This window comes from Colossoma macropomum, unplaced genomic scaffold (assembly GCF_904425465.1).
Source record: "Colossoma macropomum unplaced genomic scaffold, Colossoma_macropomum, whole genome shotgun sequence".
Lineage (NCBI taxonomy): Eukaryota > Metazoa > Chordata > Actinopteri > Characiformes > Serrasalmidae > Colossoma > Colossoma macropomum.
In genome coordinates, this window is record NW_023494805.1 from 40,618,957 (window position 1) to 40,639,041 (window position 20,085).

The 20,085-nt window shown below is 38.8% G+C and overlaps 1 protein-coding gene across 8 annotated transcripts in view; it reads left to right on the plus strand.

Annotated features, from left to right (window-relative positions):
- The window catches only part of arhgap21b (Rho GTPase activating protein 21b), an 88,875-nt gene that overhangs the window by 528 nt on the left and 68,262 nt on the right, over positions 1 to 20,085 (plus strand). For all 8 annotated transcript variants that reach the window (XM_036597546.1, XM_036597548.1, XM_036597547.1 and 5 more), the window contains exon 2: positions 2,315 to 2,519. In XM_036597546.1, the coding sequence (XP_036453439.1) occupies positions 2,445 to 2,519 (75 nt within the window). In that variant the 5' untranslated portion in view covers positions 2,315 to 2,444. The remainder of the gene's footprint in view (positions 1 to 2,314; positions 2,520 to 20,085) is intronic.

Genomic DNA, 20,085 nt, shown 5'->3' on the forward strand with positions numbered 1-20,085 from the left:
ACAAGAACGTTAGAGTGGGTCCTGAAAAAGCTAACAGTAACTTATGAGTTTGATTTGGGCTTCAAAACTCAGTCGAGAAACAGAACAACTACGACCAGCTCACCAACTTCTGCCAAGTTAACGTTAATCATTACCTAGTTGTCTTCGAGGGGGGTGTTTTTCTGAAGTTAAAGGGGAAACTCCATCGATTTTTCAAAATTCCTGCATAATTCAGTGGCTGAGATGTAAACCGAGTTATTCAGAGTGGGTTTGGTGTGAAATGGTTCAGATGTCTTTATAGTGGTGGTGATAGGAACCAGGGGGTCGCCACCACTACAACACAAATATAGACATTTTATTTACTATCCAGAACCACCAGTGAACCTACACGTGTCTTTGGGTTTATATGGAATGTTGATGATGGTAAAATAGTGATATATCTGAAATAATAAGTTTTTTTTGGGGGCTGTATTGCCTTAGAACACCTTTCATGTATCCCTCCACCATGAATGGGTTCAAATAAATAGGTTAAAATACATTTTAGACCCTTAAAACAACAAAAAAAGACATCAGGCTGGGTATTCATAACCATTTTGTGTAAGAACCTTCTGTGAGGGAGCTTTTAGAGGTGGACGTCTGGTTCCTATCACCACCACTGTGAATAATTCTGACTCAGTAAGTTTCTCTAGAACGGACCAAACCACTCAGAATGACTTTGTTTACGTCTTATCCATTTCATTATGCAGAAATTTGGAAAAATCAGAGGAGTTTCCGTTTAAGAGCCAAAGCTGGGGTGTAGTGAATGCAGTGTGCTGGTTATATGTCTAATATGTTGACTAGATCTAGTTTGAACAGATCAGACAGAGTAGTAGGTTGAAAAGAAGGACTTTTAGTATGATTGTTTAAATCCTTAGTAGCTTCAACATTTAAAGCAACATTTTCTTTTCATTTGGGAATAAAGTGTCTCTTCTCATCTTATTCTCTGTCTACTTTGCCGACATGGCATACAGAAAGTGCCATATTTTCGCTTTTACTAGAGGCCAACATTTATATTAGTATAATACCATTGTGTTTGCATATGCATGTGGGCTTCTGTGTGGTGGCAATTGTTGGAGCAACAACCCCCCAGAAAACAGCAGGGAGTCCCTGTTAAGCCATGTGGCACTTTGCGACAGAGTCAGCGATTTTGCTGTTAGAAGCGTTTTCAGCGGTGCTGACTTTTCTGATTATGCCGGATGGCTGTCCGAGTGGTTCTACATTTAAAGGAGAATTCCACCCAATTTTTCAAAATGTATGTAATAATGCAGTCCTTGAGATGTAAACAAAGTAATTCAGAGTGGTTTGGTATGAAATGGTTGATTTGTAGAGACTCTGATTTCTTTACGGTGGTGGTGATAGGAACCAGGGGATGCCTTGACTACAACAGAAAAATAGACATTTTATTTACTATCCAAAACCACCAGTGAACCTACACGAGTCTTCTGAGCTTTATGTGGAATGTTGATGATGGTAAAATAGTGATAAATCCGAAATAATAAGTTCTTTGAGGGCTGTATTGCCTTAGAACACCCTTCATGTATCCCTCCACCATGAATGGATTAAAATAACTTGACCCTTAAAACAACAAAAAAGACATCAAGCATTGAATTCATAACCATTTTGTGTAGTAACTTTCTGTGAGGGAGCTTTTAGAGGTGGACTTCTGGTTCCTATCACCACCACTGTGAATAATTCTGACTCAGTAAGTTTCTCTAGAATGGACCAAACCACTCTGAGTGACTTTGTTTACATCTTAACCGTATCATTATGCAGAAATTTAGAAAAATCAGAGGAGCTTATTAATATGTAATGTTGATGAAGGTGACAAATCTAAAAACATAAGTTTCGTTTTAGGACTATTTTACCTGAGAACCTCTGCCAGAAATGTGTTTTAAAAATACAGGTTTTAGGTTTAACCTTCTCAAAGCTATGATACAACAGTGTTTTAGACATCAGGCAGAGCATTCATAATCATTTCATGTAGTAACTTTCTGTGAGGGAGCTTTTAGAGGTGGACATCTGGTTCCTGTCACCACCACTGTGAACAGTTGACTTTGTTTACATCCATTTAATTATGCAGAACTTTTGGAACAGTTGGTGTTCCCCTTCAAGGAGTACCATTGGTGGGTTTTCTAAAAACTTGTGTGAAAGTAGTTGGTTGCATTTTATATATTTTATATTTTTACGTTTTCTTTTTTTTTTTTATCTTTCTATCTTAGGTTTTATTGAGCATGACAGTGTAAAAGTGCCTGCTTTGTGAGTTAAAAATTAACATGCCTCATTTTTTTTTTCCCAGAGCTTTTCACCCAAAAGAAAGTGGAGGGGAGGCAGGGTGGATGTTTACGGCATAATCTGATCATTTGGATTACTTGGACGTTCACCTAGATGTCGGCTACAGTGGGAGTTCGCCTTTTACGTGAAGTGAAATGATGGCGACGAGTCGGAGGAACCTGGACGAAGAGGATGAAGCGAATTATTCTGCTAAAATCCAACTTTGTGAGGTGAGGCGACCTTTCTTCTCTGTCCCAAACTATGACCCAATAGCAGCTGATAAGCGATGGCTGGGTTGAAAGTTTCAACACTGGTTTCACTGAGGAAAAGACACTATGAAGAAAGGTTTTGACAGCGAACAGTGTAGCAGTGTGTCGATACATCGGTTCCATTTAGTGTGATGGTTCTAAATATTACATTGTACATATTGATCCATATGGTGAAAGTTTGGTTTTTATTTGGAGCTCTTTGTGTCACTGTTTTGTGGTCAATTTGAGAAATAATGTTGTGATCTTTGCTTTCGTCCAAGCAGAGCAATATAGATGTTGTAGCCTGATTTTGTTTCAGGTTATTGTAAGTTAATCTATTGATGCTCCGCCCACCAATGGGCTGTTGTCACAAACACTTTTTTGGATGTACAAACAGTGATGTCTGATAGAATAATTAAAAAACAAACCTGAATAACTTTATAGATTTTAAATTAATTTTCAGTATATTTTTCAAGTTTAAGTTATCAAAAATTTTACTGCAACACAGTAAGATTCGAAGATAAATGTGTAAATAGTGTTTTTTTTTTTTCCCCACAGCCTCTGTATTCATAATCTTTATACTTTTGTCAAAATAGTTTGGAGTTAATTCTTAAGAAATATACAGTTTGTGATATGACACAGTAGCTTGCTTTTTTCTCTCATTACCGCAACACATTGACAGCCATTGATGTTATATTTCTTTTACACTGTGTTGTTTTGGTTCTTTTCCTCAGAATTTACAGGGTAAATATATTGAAGTAAAGAGACAGAACAGTTAAAAGTAGAATCCTTTTACAATATTTTTCTTACTGAAAAAGAGAAAGGTATATTTGCGTATATAAAGTGATAAGAACCAAATCTGTGGACACGTTGCGGTAATGAGAAATAATGTAAAGAAAATGTTTTGAAAATTTGAGTGAAGAAAATTTCTGAAAACTTGAAAATAGGTAATAATAGATAAAAGTGGAGCTTCAATTCACCTACGTAATTGTCAGTATTGTTTACCTGCATGATTATTGGTTTCGGGAAATGACCAAATATGTTCTTTTGTGGTTTCTGTTGTGAGGTTTGACCAGCTTTACAGAACATTGGCTGAAATCGCATTCAGGCAAATGAGAGAGTGCACGACTCGTTTTTTGTCTAAATATCTAATTTACTCACATCAGATGCTACATAGATGGATAGATAGATACTTTATTGATCCCAAGGCAAATTTAGAAGCCAGTAGCAGTCACAAAACACAGGACAGTTATAATAATAAGTGTGGTACAATATGAAAAGAAGAATGTACAGTGTCAGCAAAATTGTCAACCATAAATAATTCTGTCAACTATAAATAAATCTATCTCGCTTATTACAAAAAGGCGGGAATATGTACAAACAACCTGTCTACAGGCATATATACAACTAGAAATATACAAAAATATGCAATAAAATATATCCTGAGATAAAAAAGGCAGTGCAATAATGAATGTACAAGGAGGTGCAGGTAACAGGACAATACTGAATAAATATGTGCATATATTGGTACTGAAATAAAGTGTCAAGGTGTGGAGTAGTGTCCAGATGTGCAAGATAACGTTAGCTCAGTTACAGAATATAAAACTCCACCCGATCTTTCCAGACATGCACAAAATACATGTAGTTTAAAATTAATAATGTCTTCAACGTGTGAATCGTTTTGCACTACAAAAAAAATCCCATTTTATGCTGCAGTGTCTCGTTAGGTTGAATGGGATTTGTTTGTTTTGAGAGTTGCACTCTGGAAAGCTTGTCCAGCCTGGCAACCGTCGCTGTGAAATGCATATTTGTTATTAGAGCATGAAAAGGTCAGCTAGAAAGTAAATATAAACTTTGTCAGACTGAATGTGTCAGCAGTATAGATCACATGTTGCCTAGAGGAACAGTTTTGCATCCTGTTGTATTAAAATTGTAAATATTGGCAAAACGCTGAATCGTCGCCTCACGAATCGAAATGATCTTGTCGTGGCGGAGCCTGAGGTTTACATTCCTGGTGACACCTTAGTGTTGTGAATTCACGCGTCAGCTTTCCTGACTCTCTGCCACCTGTTTAGCCGAGACGGGCCTGTTTCTCACTGTTCCCAATGTGATGAAGCTTGAGATTATCCGTCATTTAGAGAAACAGTCATGCATAGCGGTGGCATATTGGTATCACTAAACAAAATTAATGTTTAGTTTTTGTCATTTTGATGAAAAAAGCTTCAGATAACTGAAGTGTATGTCATTTACTGGGTGCTTTATATTGTTTTAAATTAACACTGAACGTTACTTATGAGCTCAATAGTATGCTGTAGTCTGGAAATGTGCCTTATGTCTGGAAAACATTCACAATACTGTGTAAAATTCCCTTTTGGTGTCATTTTAAGAGAAGAAGACAGAACAGTCCACGCTTGTAGGACCTTTTTGCATAGAGTAGCTGCACTCAGAAACATTGGGGTCATTAACTTGCCTATATTATTTGATATTGTGATAAAAGTCTGTATAATTAAAAAAATCAGTGTCACCCAGAAATTGCAAGAGCTGCAATTTAAAAAAAAATTAAAGCCTGTCTTATCAAAAACGTCTTAGGTTTTAAGAGTAGAAATTGAACCTAATAACACAGAGCCTGTTAACTGCCTGCAGATAAGTTAGACCAATCAGAGGCATCTAAACCTCCATGTATTGTGACATCACAACCACAACTTACTGGCAGTTTGGTGCATTCAGGGTTCAAGCCTCACAAACTTCTTGGCCAAAATAAAGGCCTGAACCCAATACATTATAGATAATAATCGCAATTTAAATTGCGGTTGCAATATTAGGCAGAAAAATCACAATTAGATATTTTCTCCAAATCGTTCAGCCCTAGACACCATGACAATATGAAAATATGATTTAGGGTTTTATCAATCCTGATCAGCAGGGCTGAATGATTGCTTTTATATTGAAATTGCAATTTGAAAGAGGGTAATTTTCAAATCGCAAGAGATGCAATTTTATTTACAGTCTACATTATCAACTGGTTTTAAGTGGGGAAAATGTAGATGAGTTAGACCAGTCAGAAGCAACAAAACACCTGTGTGCTGTGACATCACAACCACGACAAGCCTTGATCGCAACTGGCCATTGTTTATTTAAAATATGCTAAAACTACAATGGCAAAAAATAGGCACTGAATACTTGAACGATAAAAAAAAAATAATAATAAAAATAAGTTGTTTTATATAAAACAATAGACCACATTAGCTGCAGGTACTGCTAAACCTCTTTAAATGTCCCCGATGTACAGTAGGGTTTTAAAACTGCCCATTCGCTTAAGCTAGACACCTGGCATCTTTTTATGTTTTCTTTTTGTGCTGTTTTTCCGTAGATTGCTGTAGGTAGATGGGTGGGCAGGTGGGTAGGTAGATAGGTGGGTAAGTAGGTAGATAGGTGGGTGGGTGGGTAGGTATGTAGGAAGGTTGATGGGTAGATAGATGGGTGGGTAGATGGGTAGGTAGGTAGGTAGATGGGTGGGTAGATGGGTAGGTAGGTAGGTAGATGGGTGGGTAGATGGGTAGGTAGGTAGGTAGATGGGTGGGTAGATGGGTAGGTAGGTAGGTAGATGGGTGGGTAGATGGGTAGGTAGGTAGGTAGATGGGTGGGTAGATGGGTAGGTAGATAGATAGGTGGGTGGGTAGATGGGTAGGTAGGTAGGGAGATAGATGGGTGGGTAGGTAGATGGATGGTTGGGTGGGTAGATGGGTAGGTAGATGGGTAGATAGATGGATGGGTAGGTAGATGGGTAGGTAAGTAGATAGATAGATGGGTAGGTAGGTAGATAGATGGGTAGATAGATGGGTAGGTAGAAGGGTGGATAGATGAGTGGATGGGTGTGTAGATAGATGGATGGGTAGGTAGGTGGGTAGGTAGATAGGTAGATGGGTGGGTAGATGGGTAGGTAGGTAGGTAGATGGGTGGGTAGATGGGTAGGTAGGTAGGTAGATGGGTGGGTAGATGGGTAGGTAGGTAGGTAGATGGGTGGGTAGGGGGGTGGGTGGGTAGGTAGGTAGATGGGTCGGTTGGTGGGTAGGTTGATGGATGGGTAGGTAGATGGATGGGTAGGTAGATAGATGGGTGGCTGGTTAGACACAAAATAAACAAAATAAACAAAATGGCAGTGCAGAATGAAGGGGGTGGGAGCACACATTACGTTGCAGTGCATGCTGGGAACTGTAGTGCAGCTCATGGCGAAATGGGCTAATATTAATAGAACATTAAAATAATTTCATGGGCCAAATAGAAACGAGCCACGGGCCCGACTTGGGCCTTGTGTTTGACACATGGGGTATAAAAGGTATTTACAGTTAACAAGCATACTTCAGTACCAAAAACCATTTATTAAACACTTTAAATGAGTTTGAACATCCCTGTTGTAGTGATCGTGGTGGTCTGCACGTGTTGAAAATGGGAATAGACAAAAAAACAACCACATGAAAGCAAAAAGACTTAAACCTCCATATGTACATACATTTTTATGCACATTTAGATTTTTTCTTTTTAGCAATTAATTGTTTTTACAATAAATTAAAACATCAGATCGGGTAGAAATTCAGATTTGTGCAACTTCAGCCTGGTAAAGTAAACACAGTCTTAGTTAATAGCTTTGCATACATGTCTAGACTATGTAGTGTGTTTTGTGCACTCAAAAAGACAAATTCCTTGTATGTGTGACACACTTGGCAAAATAAGCCAGACTCTGCTTATTATTCTAAGTGTTTCAAAACGAGTGTCCGGAAAATATGTCTGACATGCTTTTTCTTGGAGAACGCTGCTGTTTTGTGTTGACACTGGCATCGGTTTTTGCAGGTCAGTGCACTGTACGGGCCTTTTTCTTTTAAAGTCTAGAATGGCATCTCCTCTTTCAGAAGAACAGTATGCAATTTCATGGCCTGGAGTTCATGGATTTATCATCCTTTGTTGAGGGAAGCCAAAGCAGAAGAAATCAAATTCTTTGTCCACAGCAAAAGAAATTAAATTCACTGGAAGCTCTTGAAGGAAATTCCCTGGCACGCTCGCTCTTAGTCTTTTGGCACGGAGCTCCAGCAGCAAGAACACTACTATAGACAGGATAGGAAATATGTTTTTAAGGGCCAGTGTTTAACTCGCTGGCTAAAATTAATTTTACACTCAAATGAGAGTGTATTTTCAAATTTTTTTTATATATATATATATAATATTTAAGGTTACTGATTAACAATGTAAAGGGGACTTCCACTGATGCTTCAGAACATCCACGTAATTCAGTCGTTAAAATGTAAACAAAGTGATTCGGAGTGGGTTGTTCACAGTGGAGGTGATAGGAATCAGGGTTTACAACCATTTTACCCTTTGCTTCTAGTTATTTCTGACACTCTGAATTGTCCTGCTCTTCACAGTCAGCATGAACTCCAACCACAACAGCACAGCGATAATAATCTGCAGCTCTGATAACCTGTTTTCTCTCAGGCCTTCTTGTAAGATGGATTGAATTGTGTTCTGCTGACTTCGCTAGTATAGTTTCTTCAGGCTTTGTTAGCATGTAGGCTGTTTTTAGCCCAAGTCTGAACCTTGGTCTTCATGGAGGGCTTCAGAACTTGTTGATAAGAGTGGGTGATATGGCAAAAATATCATATCAGGATACTTAGACATTTTCACAATACATAATATATATATTTTGATATTTTGACACACAGACACAGTGCAGTAGTATTGCCGTGTTTACAACTGCCATTGGCTGTGAAGACTTGCTCGGCATTTCAGGTAGTGCAGTGCACTAAATCTAATTAAACAGGACTGGATATGTTCTCTTTTTGTCGAAACACCCAGTTGGTCATGCAGTTCTTTAACCCCTTAAATGGCCAGATCCCACTGGTAGGCCCAAAATCTTATTGCACACTTCTATAATCTAACAATAACTCAAACAGTTTGCATTTAAGTCCCTGTAGTTACTGAATAATAAGCTTAAGGCCCAATCCCATTTCACCCCTCACCCCTACCACTTAGCCCTACCCCTTTGTTTTGCGCATTCACGTCTAGGGGTAGGGTGTGCCAATTTTTGTTGAGATAGAGGGGTAGGGCGAAGTGTTAGGGCTACATGGCCCTCCAAACAGAGGTTTTTCAGAGACTCCAAACAGAGTGATATGAGAAAAACAGAAAGCCAGCAAGATGGCTGAACAAGAGACCAAAGAAACCCACAAGTGTGAGAATTTTCTCTGTTGAAAAATTATGAAAATCATTGTATTATCTTAATTTAATGTCGTTTCAGTGTATTACGGTCCTTTACTTCATAACAAGCATAAAAAATTGCTAGTATTATGCTGATGTCTCGGTAGCTAGCTAGCTAAATTTCCCGTTCCACCTTAAATAGTCCAGCAGTTCTGACGCCTGAAGCTCCAAAATGTAGCTGCTTCTCCATTTAAGGTGGAACGGGAAAATTCAAATGAGAAGCTGGTGAATATCTGACTTCAGCTTCATATCACTGAAGAATTAGGGGTGGGCGATAATAAATAATTGCCCCCCTCTTTGAAGGCATATGATGCCCTAAATGTAACTAAAGCCCAGCAGTGAGGAGCTGAACTTTACCCTCCTCTGCTGTCACTGCAGACTGGCAGGGTCGCCTACAGAGCAGCGCTGGTAGCTGTTAATGAAGTGATGCTCTTTTTATTTGAGGGTCCCATTTCAGAGGGAAGATTTCAACCACTACCCCTTGTAACTCAGTTCGAAGTGACAAGGTGACACTCGAAAACAAAGTAGGGGTAAAAATAAGAAATGGGACTGGGCCTTAGTGTCTAATAAACCTGGGATTTTAAGGGGTTAACTATGGACAACATCCACGATATGGTTAGACAAGCATATAGTTTATCACGATAATAATACAGTTTATTACAGTAACAATCGAATAACATCATATTGCCCCACCTGTGCTTGAAAACATTTTCACGACACAATATGCATCAAAATATTTTGTTTTTCTGACCTAACAAGGTGGAACGGACGAAATGCACCAGCAAGAACATTTTTGTTTTAATTCAGTGTGTGCAAAAATGGTCTGTTTATGATTAAAGATGACGTCCAGTCAGCTGCTTGTTACTAGGCAGTTTGCAAATACTGTGTGCTGGTTGTTCTCTGTGATTATACTAATCGCTTTCTTTATAAATCTAGTGGTCAGTGCTCCAGGCAAATTGACCATACCCAGGATATATATAGAAAAGCATATCGTGACATAATTTGTCACAGTAACGTTGAACACGGTCGTATTGCCCAGCATTAGTTGGTAATTCTTCAGAATCCATTCTCATTCATTTTTTATGAATGAGCTATGGAAATGCGTTGACGTTTATGGCCATGAATAAGTGCTTGTGCGTAGGGTGGTGCTGGTCTTTCCTCTTCAGTCTAATGTCTCCCAGTGCTCCACGCAGCCCCTGCCTGACTGTCTGAATGGAGACCTTTGTGTAAACCCCTGCCTGCGTTGGTGATGGGTTGAAGGTCATCTATTTATAGGCTCTGCAGATTTCTCCACACATCACTCCCTTACCTTTAATCTAATATGCAGGACTGCCTGTGTTTTTCTCTCTCTCTCTCTCTCTCTCTCTCTCTCGCTCTCTCTCTCTCTCTCTCTCTCTCTCTCTTCCCCCACGCCCCCTTTGCTGAAAGAATCAGGGAGGACGATGTGTTTGCCAGGCCACTATCAGGTCTATCTTGATTATTCTGGCTTTCAAAGGGAGCGATGAAGAAAGGAAACGCGTTTCCGACACGCTAATTTAAACGAGCTGAAGATTTAATGAGTGGACAGGAAGGAGATTGAAATCTGAGGGATTTCAAGCAGCTTGTCTTCGGATGGATGTTTGCGTCTTGTGTTTGTTTACCACTTTACTGAGTTAGATGGTCCGTGACTGTGACTGAATGGCGGCAAACAACACTGTGCTGGGCTTGGTTCTGAATCGCTGCCACTCCGCAGATATAATTTAGGGAGGTCAGCAGAGTCAGGCCTGTCCTGACCGAACATTATGCTGTACTGGGATGGATGTAGGGTTGTTACTATTGACTATTATTAACTGAGTAATCTACTAATTATTTTGTTGATTAATCGAGTAGGGAGGCATATATGGGAACTGTGGGCTGATGCCCTTATCCAATATGTTTAGTGAATGTATCTGCTGATGCTGATGCATAAAAATGTTATGAAATGTAGAGTTTGGGACTGAATCTGGAATAGCATTACAGAGAAACATGATGTTTATTTCTGGAGAGTTACAGATCTGCTAATACTGATATGATTCACATGCCATTGTGCAACCCTATATTTGCGTAATCTGAGTTTTTACAGAAGGCCAAACAATAAAAAAGGACTTGTGAACAATAGATAATAATCACAATAAATGAGCAATAACAATAAGACCATAACCTTTTTTAAAGAGTCTAAAATACTTTATTGCCGGTAGAACTAAGACCATAAGAACACAGCCATGTCATTCACAGACTGATCCTGTTCACATTAAGTAGTAATGTTGCACCATTTAAGGCTGTCATGAGTGTATATAATAATAATAATCGTGGAATCTATTATTTTTCATGATTTAATCAAATAATCAAGAGATTTTTAGGAGGCCGGGCAATAGAAATGGACTCAACTGAACAAACTACGCGTAGCCTTTCAAAGATTCTGAAATACTTTTTTAAATTAATATCACGATACTTTAAGAAGTTTTCACGATACACAAAGGCCGCTTTTCCACTCTCGGCGTGCTCTCATCTTCTTTATTCTCTAAACGGTTACCCTTCGTGCTCAGAACTGTTGTGCCCTGCAGTGGAAAAGAGGCCAGTATGTCCTGATGTTTTAATTGAAAGACGATTCAGAGCCACATTTTAAAAATACTATCAAAAACTATGAATGCAATGATTCGTATTAAACGTTTCACATACTGTGCTGCACTAAAGCCAGTTGAACAGGACTACATATGCTCTCTTTGTAGTTAAACATGCAGATGGGAAGTGCATTTAAGTATTGATGATATCAACAGGATGATCAAAAAAGCATATTATGACATATGATGTAATTTATCATGATAGCGATAAATATTGTCATATTGCCCAGCTCTAAATAACACTATACGGCAAAAACATGCTTATAAATGGGTGTGTCCATCAGGCTGTTTTTTACTATAAGAGAGCTATAGGAGAATTTAAAATATGCATTCTCATCATGCAAATTGCGAGCCACCCCGGTAAATTTAAGTCAGTGAGGTTAATCGTGGCAGCCCTGGATGGGTATTTTGTCAAGTTGCCCAGCCGTCAAGCTTAATTCCAGAATGTTTGTTAATTAAACCTGGGAAATTCCTGCCAGTGCCTGGAAATGAGAAACGAAACCAGACCAGAGATGAATGTGGGGCCTTTCCCTGCAGTGATTTACAGATGGCCCTTTCTTAGAGAAAAGGATTCTCTGTTTTTATGCCTTTATCTGAAACCTGTTGAGCTTTTCTGAATTCAGCCGAACCTTTTTGTTTTCTTTTTCACAAACATTTTGTCAGTATTTGACATTGAATACATTTGATTTAGTGTGTAAAAAATCTTTTTGAAACATTTCGTTAACTCCCTCATCCATACAGTCCATATACGGTTTGTGATGTCATGAAAACCAACACATTTACACACATCCGCCTATTCAGCCTGCATCAGTTTAGCCCCGTCCACTCATGTTGAAGTTACAAGGAGTGTTTCCACTTCTTTTACAGTGAGGCTCAATATAGGGCAATCAGAATAGAGGTAATTTTCAAATATCGGTCTTAAAGACATGGTAACAAAAAACAGCGTGTGTAATTAAACAAGGGATTTGTTGGAAAATAAACATGTAAAAAAAAAGAATTGCAACAGTTTTTGGTACAAAAACCCACACAAATATAGTAAGTGGACCTCAGGGAAAATAAAATACAACAAAAAATGTAAGACATACAGTTCACTGACACCCCCCCCCCTTTTAAATGGTCTTTTCAATTATAAAATCCATCTAGCTTGATGTTACATAGTTCAGTCTGTCTTTCTCTCTTCTCTCTCCGTCCTTCTTATTTCTCTCTTCCTCTTGTCGGCTGCGTAGACATAGGAAGACATGTTGAGTGTCACCATGTCTTCGCTTCCTGTATCCATTATATCACATTAGAAGCCCTCTGTGGAGTTTTATAATTGCAACTTGATGACATTTCATGAAATTCGGCTGTAAAATATATATGTATATTGTGGAAACACTTTGGGCCCTTAAGTAGTTGATCCATCGGATGGGGCCTGTAGACCAGAGGATGCAGTTGGGCATTAACAATCACGGACGTTGCCTGCTGAGACAGCTTAGCCAATCTCAAGACAATAAAGCTATTGTCTAGAAATTCCAGTTAAAGCTGGTACGACTGACACAGGTTAGATTTAATCCTTCTCGGTGTCTCTTCTGAATGCGCCTGCATTCTAAACAACAGTCCTGTGGTAGTTCATTTGAGAACCTTCGAGAATGTGATTTAAGTCTTGCATCCATGCAAAGCATGTTTTGCGTTATACTGTTAACAAGTTCGGTCTATATATATATTAACAAACTGAATTTCCTCACATTTCTTAAAAGTCAGAGTTTGATGTAGTATGTGAATGTTGTCATAGGTTTATAACCTACCCTTCTCAGTCCATGCAGTCCGTATATGGAAGCTAAGCTGCAAAATGTACTCTTTATTGTTTTTGTGATGTCACAAAAGTTGACTTATTTATACAAATCCAACGGTTAAGCCTGCAGCAGTTTAGCTCCGACCATTTACGCTGTAGTTTTAAGGCGTGTTTCAGGGCACGATACAGGGCAGCCAATGAGAACAGAGCTCATTTACATGTTTCAGTCTTAAAGGCACAGTAACAAAAACAGCCTGTTTAATTCTAAGGGATAAAGAGAGGTTGGACAGTGGTCATATATTGAATTTTGTCAGTCGTTATGCACCTAATGTGTGTAACATAAGAGTGCAGTTTTTCCTTACAGTACTTTTCGCATTTCGGTAGTTATTGCGGAAATACGCCAAGTCATATAGGATGTAATGATCGGTTGAACTCTGCAAAATCTGCCTAGCAACCACAGTGCATTTTGTTTGGTCATATATGGGCCAGTACTTTTATAGAAATCAGAAAAAAACTTCATCTGTGTCGTCAGTTTGTGTTGTCAGTATTTTGTACACCAGCTTCCACAGAAGGTGCAGTTTTCCTGCGTGTAATTTTGTTTTATTAAGTCTTAATTGCGTAAATATGGCCATTAACTGATTATGTTTTCAAAAGATTATTTAATATAAACCGTATGTGCAGTGAAATGAGGCTACCATGGAAGAAGCAGCCTAGTAAAGTGAGGCAGTGGTGTGAGGCCACGCAGCTGCAGTGAGTCTGCTGATGTAATTTGGCTGACGGTCTAAACTTAGATTCACTCAATATTAAACACAGTGTTTCCTTGTGATAATCCGTTGTTTAATATTCGAAAGAGTGTTAAAAATGATGTTAAAACGTGCTAAAATACATTTTAACTGGCCGTGAAAGTTCCCCACCCCATTCACATTTGCATCCCTGTGTTTCCCCACCCGCCGTTTTCGTGTTGCGCTGGGAGGCAGTTATTGTTTACACAGATTTGATGTCTATACTCAGATGGTTTTGCCAACCATTTTGATGGAAACAAGGTCCTCTGACAGTGTTGTTGATAAATGACAAAGTTTTTTATTACATAAATGGGTAAAGTTGCAAGTGTACGCAATACTGTGCTCTTACGTTAATCCTCATTGCCTATCTATACCACTAAAACTGGTAAACTATGTCACGGTGTGACGCTACCAGTATATTGCTACTGGTATATATCACCCAGCAGACTAATGTGACACGGTGGCTGTGCTGAGTCTCTCTCTCAGTGCCTTTTTGTCCTTATTGACCTGGTCAGATGTTTAGGATTCCTGAGCAGTGCATTGTTCGGAATGCATGATGGGAACATTATGTTGTGCAAGCCTTCTTCACACTCCTGTTAGAGCAGTTTGCATTGCATTGGAAGCCTTTGCATTAAAGGGAAATTCCAGCAAATTTTCACAATTCCTGCATAATTTGATATAAAGTCATCCAGAGTGATTTGGTGTGAAATGGTTCACTGTAGAGAAACTTGCAGACTCTGATTTCTTTACAGTGGTGGTGATAGGAACCAGGGGACACCATGACTACAGCACAAATATAGCCAGTTTATTTACTATCCAGAACCACCAGAGAACCAACACGTGTCTGCTGAGGTTTAATATGTAGTGCAGAGAAAGGTGAAATATGAATTTGTTTAAAAAAATATATATATGTTTTATAAAGTAAATCTCAAAACTGTTATTTGAAAGTCAGTATCTCAGTCATCAGGCAGTGAATTCATAACCATTTAATGTAGTAACTTTCTGTGAGGGAGCTTTTAGAGGTGGACGTCTGGTTCCTATCACCACCACTGTGAACAATAATTTTAACTTGGCAAGTCTCGGAGCATTTTACGCCACACCAGTTAAGATGTATACCAAAGTGTGTGTGTGTATGTATGTGTGTGTACATATATACATATATAAACCTGTATTTGGTATACTGTGTTGCACTAAATCTAGTTAAATGGGACTAATTTTGCTGTCTATACAATAAAACATGGAGTTGGTCATTGTTCTGCGAATACTGATGATCTGGATGATATGTTCAGGAAAGCAACATAGTTTATCACAATAACAATATATATTGTCATATTGCCCAGCCCTGTTTGTGTTAGGCTCCTAACAGCTTGTATTCGTCTCAAAGGCCATCCCACCACACATTCTGTGCAGATGTCTTCTAAGTTGCTTACCCCTCAGTCAGTGAAAATTGCGTTATGGCTCCAGCATTCCCAACTCTCAGGTCCTGGTCCTCATTACGAGTCTTCTCTACTCACATTTCTGTGTGCCTTGTTACCAGTCGTCATACGATTAACTCCTTGTCTGGAAGGAAAAATGCCTCTTCAATTCAATAGAAGGAGCCAAATGAGTTCTACTGAGGCCAGATGCCAAAGACAGCAGTCTGGCAGGCTTATGGGAATTAAAGGGCCCATATCATGGAAAACCGAATTTTTCTCTTTTTTTGAAATTAAATGTCGGATGTAAACAAAATCTACCATTCAGTCCTTGGAAACTAAACCAGAAAATCCTACTCACACTGAAGTTATAAGTAGTGGATTGCTTTTTGATTGAGGCCCAATACAGGACAGCCAATCAGAATAGAGTTCATTTGCATAGTCTTAAAGGCACGGTAAGAAAAACGGCCAGGTGTAAAGGTCACGTAAGATCAATATAGTCACACTCGTACCACCACCCAGACTTTTAACTGTACAGGTTCTGCTGTTTTAAGAAAAAACAGCTTTATTGTTGTTAACATGATCATTTTAGTTTGTGATTATACTAATTTTGAATTCAGTTCGTTGACACTGATCTTATCATGCATATTCACCTAAATGACTCCACCGATGGAAAATGTCAGCTTGTATTTTGTCTTTGGGCACTGTTGGTTACGTCACCGGGGTTCTGCTTTTAGTCTTGGTAGTTTTTTTGGGCACTACTTATGCAACTCGCTAGCTGAAAGCACTAGTGATGAGACACCGTTACGCAAGATTTCAGCAGGAGCAGCGCAGGGAGCACTCAATCTTCTTAACCCTCATCAAAATTCCTTCCTTGGAGGCATACGGCGAGCCTAGAGGACGTGAAGGAGCTCATCTTCTGCTCCTGGCCGTGTCTCATGGAAACCGTCCAGGGGATTGGTGTAAACCCTCCTGATGTCCAGATGCGTCAGTGCTCTCGTAATGAATTATTAACAGGCCAGCAGTGAAGCCTGCGTGTTTGGAGTAGTACTGCATGATATATACACCAGTATAGATGGTTCAGGTATTGGTGTCACACAAATATATCGCTGTTGTCTGAAGAAAACCTTGTATCTCCATTTTTGTTTTTCAGTTTTTGACATAATTTGAAAATACCTGTTGTCCTTTACATTGTGTGTAAATTTCATGATGAATGGACCAAAAGAAACGGCCCAAAATGACTTGGAGAAACGTCTGGTTCCATTGACTTACATTAAAAGGAAAGTATGTTTTTCCTTCTCCTGTAAAGTTACCATTTTGGAGATACGAGGTTTTCTTCTGACAACAGCGATATGTTGACTCTTAGTAGAGGTGTAACAATACACAGATTTCACGATACAATACAATATTGTCGTTTCCATGTCACGAGTTAGTAGACTATCGTTACAGAATTAGAAAATAAATGCTAATATAACCAACAGCCATTTGTATTTATTTATTTTTTTGCTGATTCCCAGAACATTTTTTGGTTATTTCAACTGTTGTCTCTGAAAGACAACAGTGCTTGTTGGAGGGATAATTATAGACATGAAATTAAATGAAACTGTATTCAATTCATATTCTGTATCGTCTCGCAACCCCTGTGTCGAAAAAGAATTATATTGACATGCATGTCGTGACCCCTAATTCCTAGTTTTAGCAGTGTTGATAGATTACAGAAGCTTCTGGTTAGTGACATGTTGGCATTTCCAAGGTGTTTCACATTGTTGTGAAAGAACAAATGCATTATAGCTAAATGTGTAGCATGTTTTGTTCTGGAAACGTGTTTTCTACCTGGTTAACGTTTACAGGAACGTGAACGTTTTTTTTTCCACTGATCTCTGCTTATAACATTTGTGGTGTCCTTTGTGTTTAAAAAAAAATAAAAAGTCATTCATTTTTACATGAACTCTTTTCCAACCTGTCGTCATTCCATACACTGTCAGAAGAAAAGCTACTGAGCTGGTACAATTTTTGTTCATCAAGGTGCAAACAGAGTAAACGTACCCTAAAAGATACAATGATGGTTTTAAGGTCCCACTCTGTGCCTTAAATAAGTTTTCCGTAGAGGAACGGTACATCTACTTTTTCATTACCTAATGTTTTAAAAAAGAACAATAAAATAAAAAGCCTGGATTGCTGACAGGGTGTAGACAGGGTGTGTCGAGTCAATGCAACCTCAGAAAATACAGTTTTTTTTTGTTTTTTTTTTCCTTCTGTTGTTACAAGCATGACATCATAACAGTAGAAGAACCATTTTTGGTGCTAGAACCCTTTTCAGAAAGGTTCTATATAGGACCATATACAACAATCTGAATTCCGTCAATCTGAAGAACCACCATTTCACCATGCAGAGAACCCTTTTAACGTGCAAATGGTTCTTTGAGTGTTCATGTTTCTAAATAGAACCATTGTCTTTGCTCAAGAACCCCTGAAGAACTGTCCTTTTCAAGAGTGTGCTGTGTGGACTGGGTAGTGAACGGTAGGACACTAACACTATTTGCATACTAAATAGAACTGAAAGATTAAACGTTTTTATATCAGTCGCAGTTTGAAAGAGTGCGACTTTCAAATCACAAGTGCTGCAATTTTTACAGTCTTACGGTCTATTATCAACAACGTTGATTCTATGCAAGTTTTAAGAAGGGAAATTCTACCTAATAGCATGGAGCTTGTGACATCACAACCACAAATAACTGGCAGGCTGGTGCACTGTGTTAGAGGTTCAAGTCTCAAGCCAAAAAAATATATATACACTGGTCTTCTTAGCCAAAAAAAGGCCCATACCTCAATTTATACCTCAGGAATGAACAGTTGCAATTTAAATCGTAATCGCAATATTGGTAAGACAAATCACAATTGGATATTTTACCAAAATCGTTCAGCCCTAGTGCTAAACCAAACCCCTTTATTTCAAAAAGCAAGGAAAATGTTGTTTTGTGTGATGCTTTGAGAGAAAAAAACAGTCCAAAATATGCTCTGTCAGTTTTGTAAGACTTTCTTTAGTATAGCACTCAGGAGGCACGGGCTCATTGGCTATTAACAGGGTTCAACAATAACGACTGCCCGAATGCCTGGGGCAAGTAAAACGCTATGTTGGGACAGCAGCACGAAAAATCACTTGCCCAATCGGGCAAGTTCATGTTGGGGTGGGGACAGTATGATAACAGAACAACGTAACTGAAGCCAAACTCTGTTCACTTGAATATTTAACCCCTCGCCATACAAAAATGTTCTTATCCATTCGTGCGTCCAGCTTAATCAAACCAAAGGTTTTATTTGTTGACCAATGACGTCAGAGCGAGGCGCGCAGGAAAATGTCGGCAAAGTGCGAATATGAAGCTTCGTTACCTCCTGGAAAGCTCAGTTCTCATGGGTCGATTCTAACCCATCTGTATCTGAGACGTTCTGTGAAGTTTTGTAGGGAAAATCTTAACAAGGCAGATAAAAGTGGCTCTTTTTTTTGCCGGAACTACAACTTTTAGAAAACAGTGGCTCAAGTGTCGCGACGTCCCTCTGTCACAGCAGCGAAAAAAGCTGCTAGTGCGTCTGGGCCACTCGACATGGGGATACGACGGATAAACAGTGAAGCAGAGACCAAGTTAGTCACAATAGCACATCACACAGTTAAAAGAGAAAGACCCTTCATCAACTCCCCACATGAACTACACCATCAAATTAATAAAGGGCTGGAACTTGGTGGCCAGTATTGTACCGACATGGCTTGCAGAAGGTAATATTTGCTAACTTACGTTCAAATGCTAATGTTAAGATTATTGATAACTTTAATGTGAATTTATTTATAATAAAATAGAAAATCAGTGGTAGGGATTTGAGCGGTTTTGTTAAGAAAGGTTTAAATATATTAGTTTATGTGTGCTTATTTATACCACCTTATAATACAAAGATTTGTTGGAGAAATTAGGAATTTAGTTCGGGACAGTGAATTGTCAGGTCGTTTGCCCGACTGTGCAAGTTGGAAGAAAAGTTACCATTGAACCCTGTATTAATACAAAATAAATATCATCTGATACTGTAAAATATTTGAAAAAGGACTGATATTGAATTTACTAGTTTGGAGTTCCTCCCCCTTCTCATATATGAAGGGTGGTTCTGAGGAGGACCTTCACAGATACTTGTTGTATGCTAACTGAATTGTCTCAGATGTGTGCAGAATGTGGCAGGAGATGTAGACCAGCTGGAAACGGCTCATGACGCACAGCGATACTAATGTTGAGTGTCGGAAGATAAGCTCAGGATTTCTTAAGGCTGTGTCATGACGTTTAGCCCCTTTAACTGCTGGCTTATTATTCAGTTATTCATCTTTAAAGGGGATTTCCACCAGTTTTTCAACATTTCTGCATAATTCATTCATTCAGAGTGCGTTTGGTGTGAAATGGTTGATTGTAGAGACTCAGGTTTCTTTACAGTGGTGGTGATGGGAACCAGGGGTCACCGTGACTACAACACAAATATAGACATTTTATTTACTGTCCAAAACCAACAGTGAACCTACACGACTCTTCTGATTTTTACACATAATTTTAGTTGCTGTAAATCTGAAATAAGTAAGTTTTCTCTGGGGACTGTTTTGACTTGCGTGTGCCTCTCTACTATGAATGTGTTAATTATGTTTTAGACCAGCATCTCAACATGTCT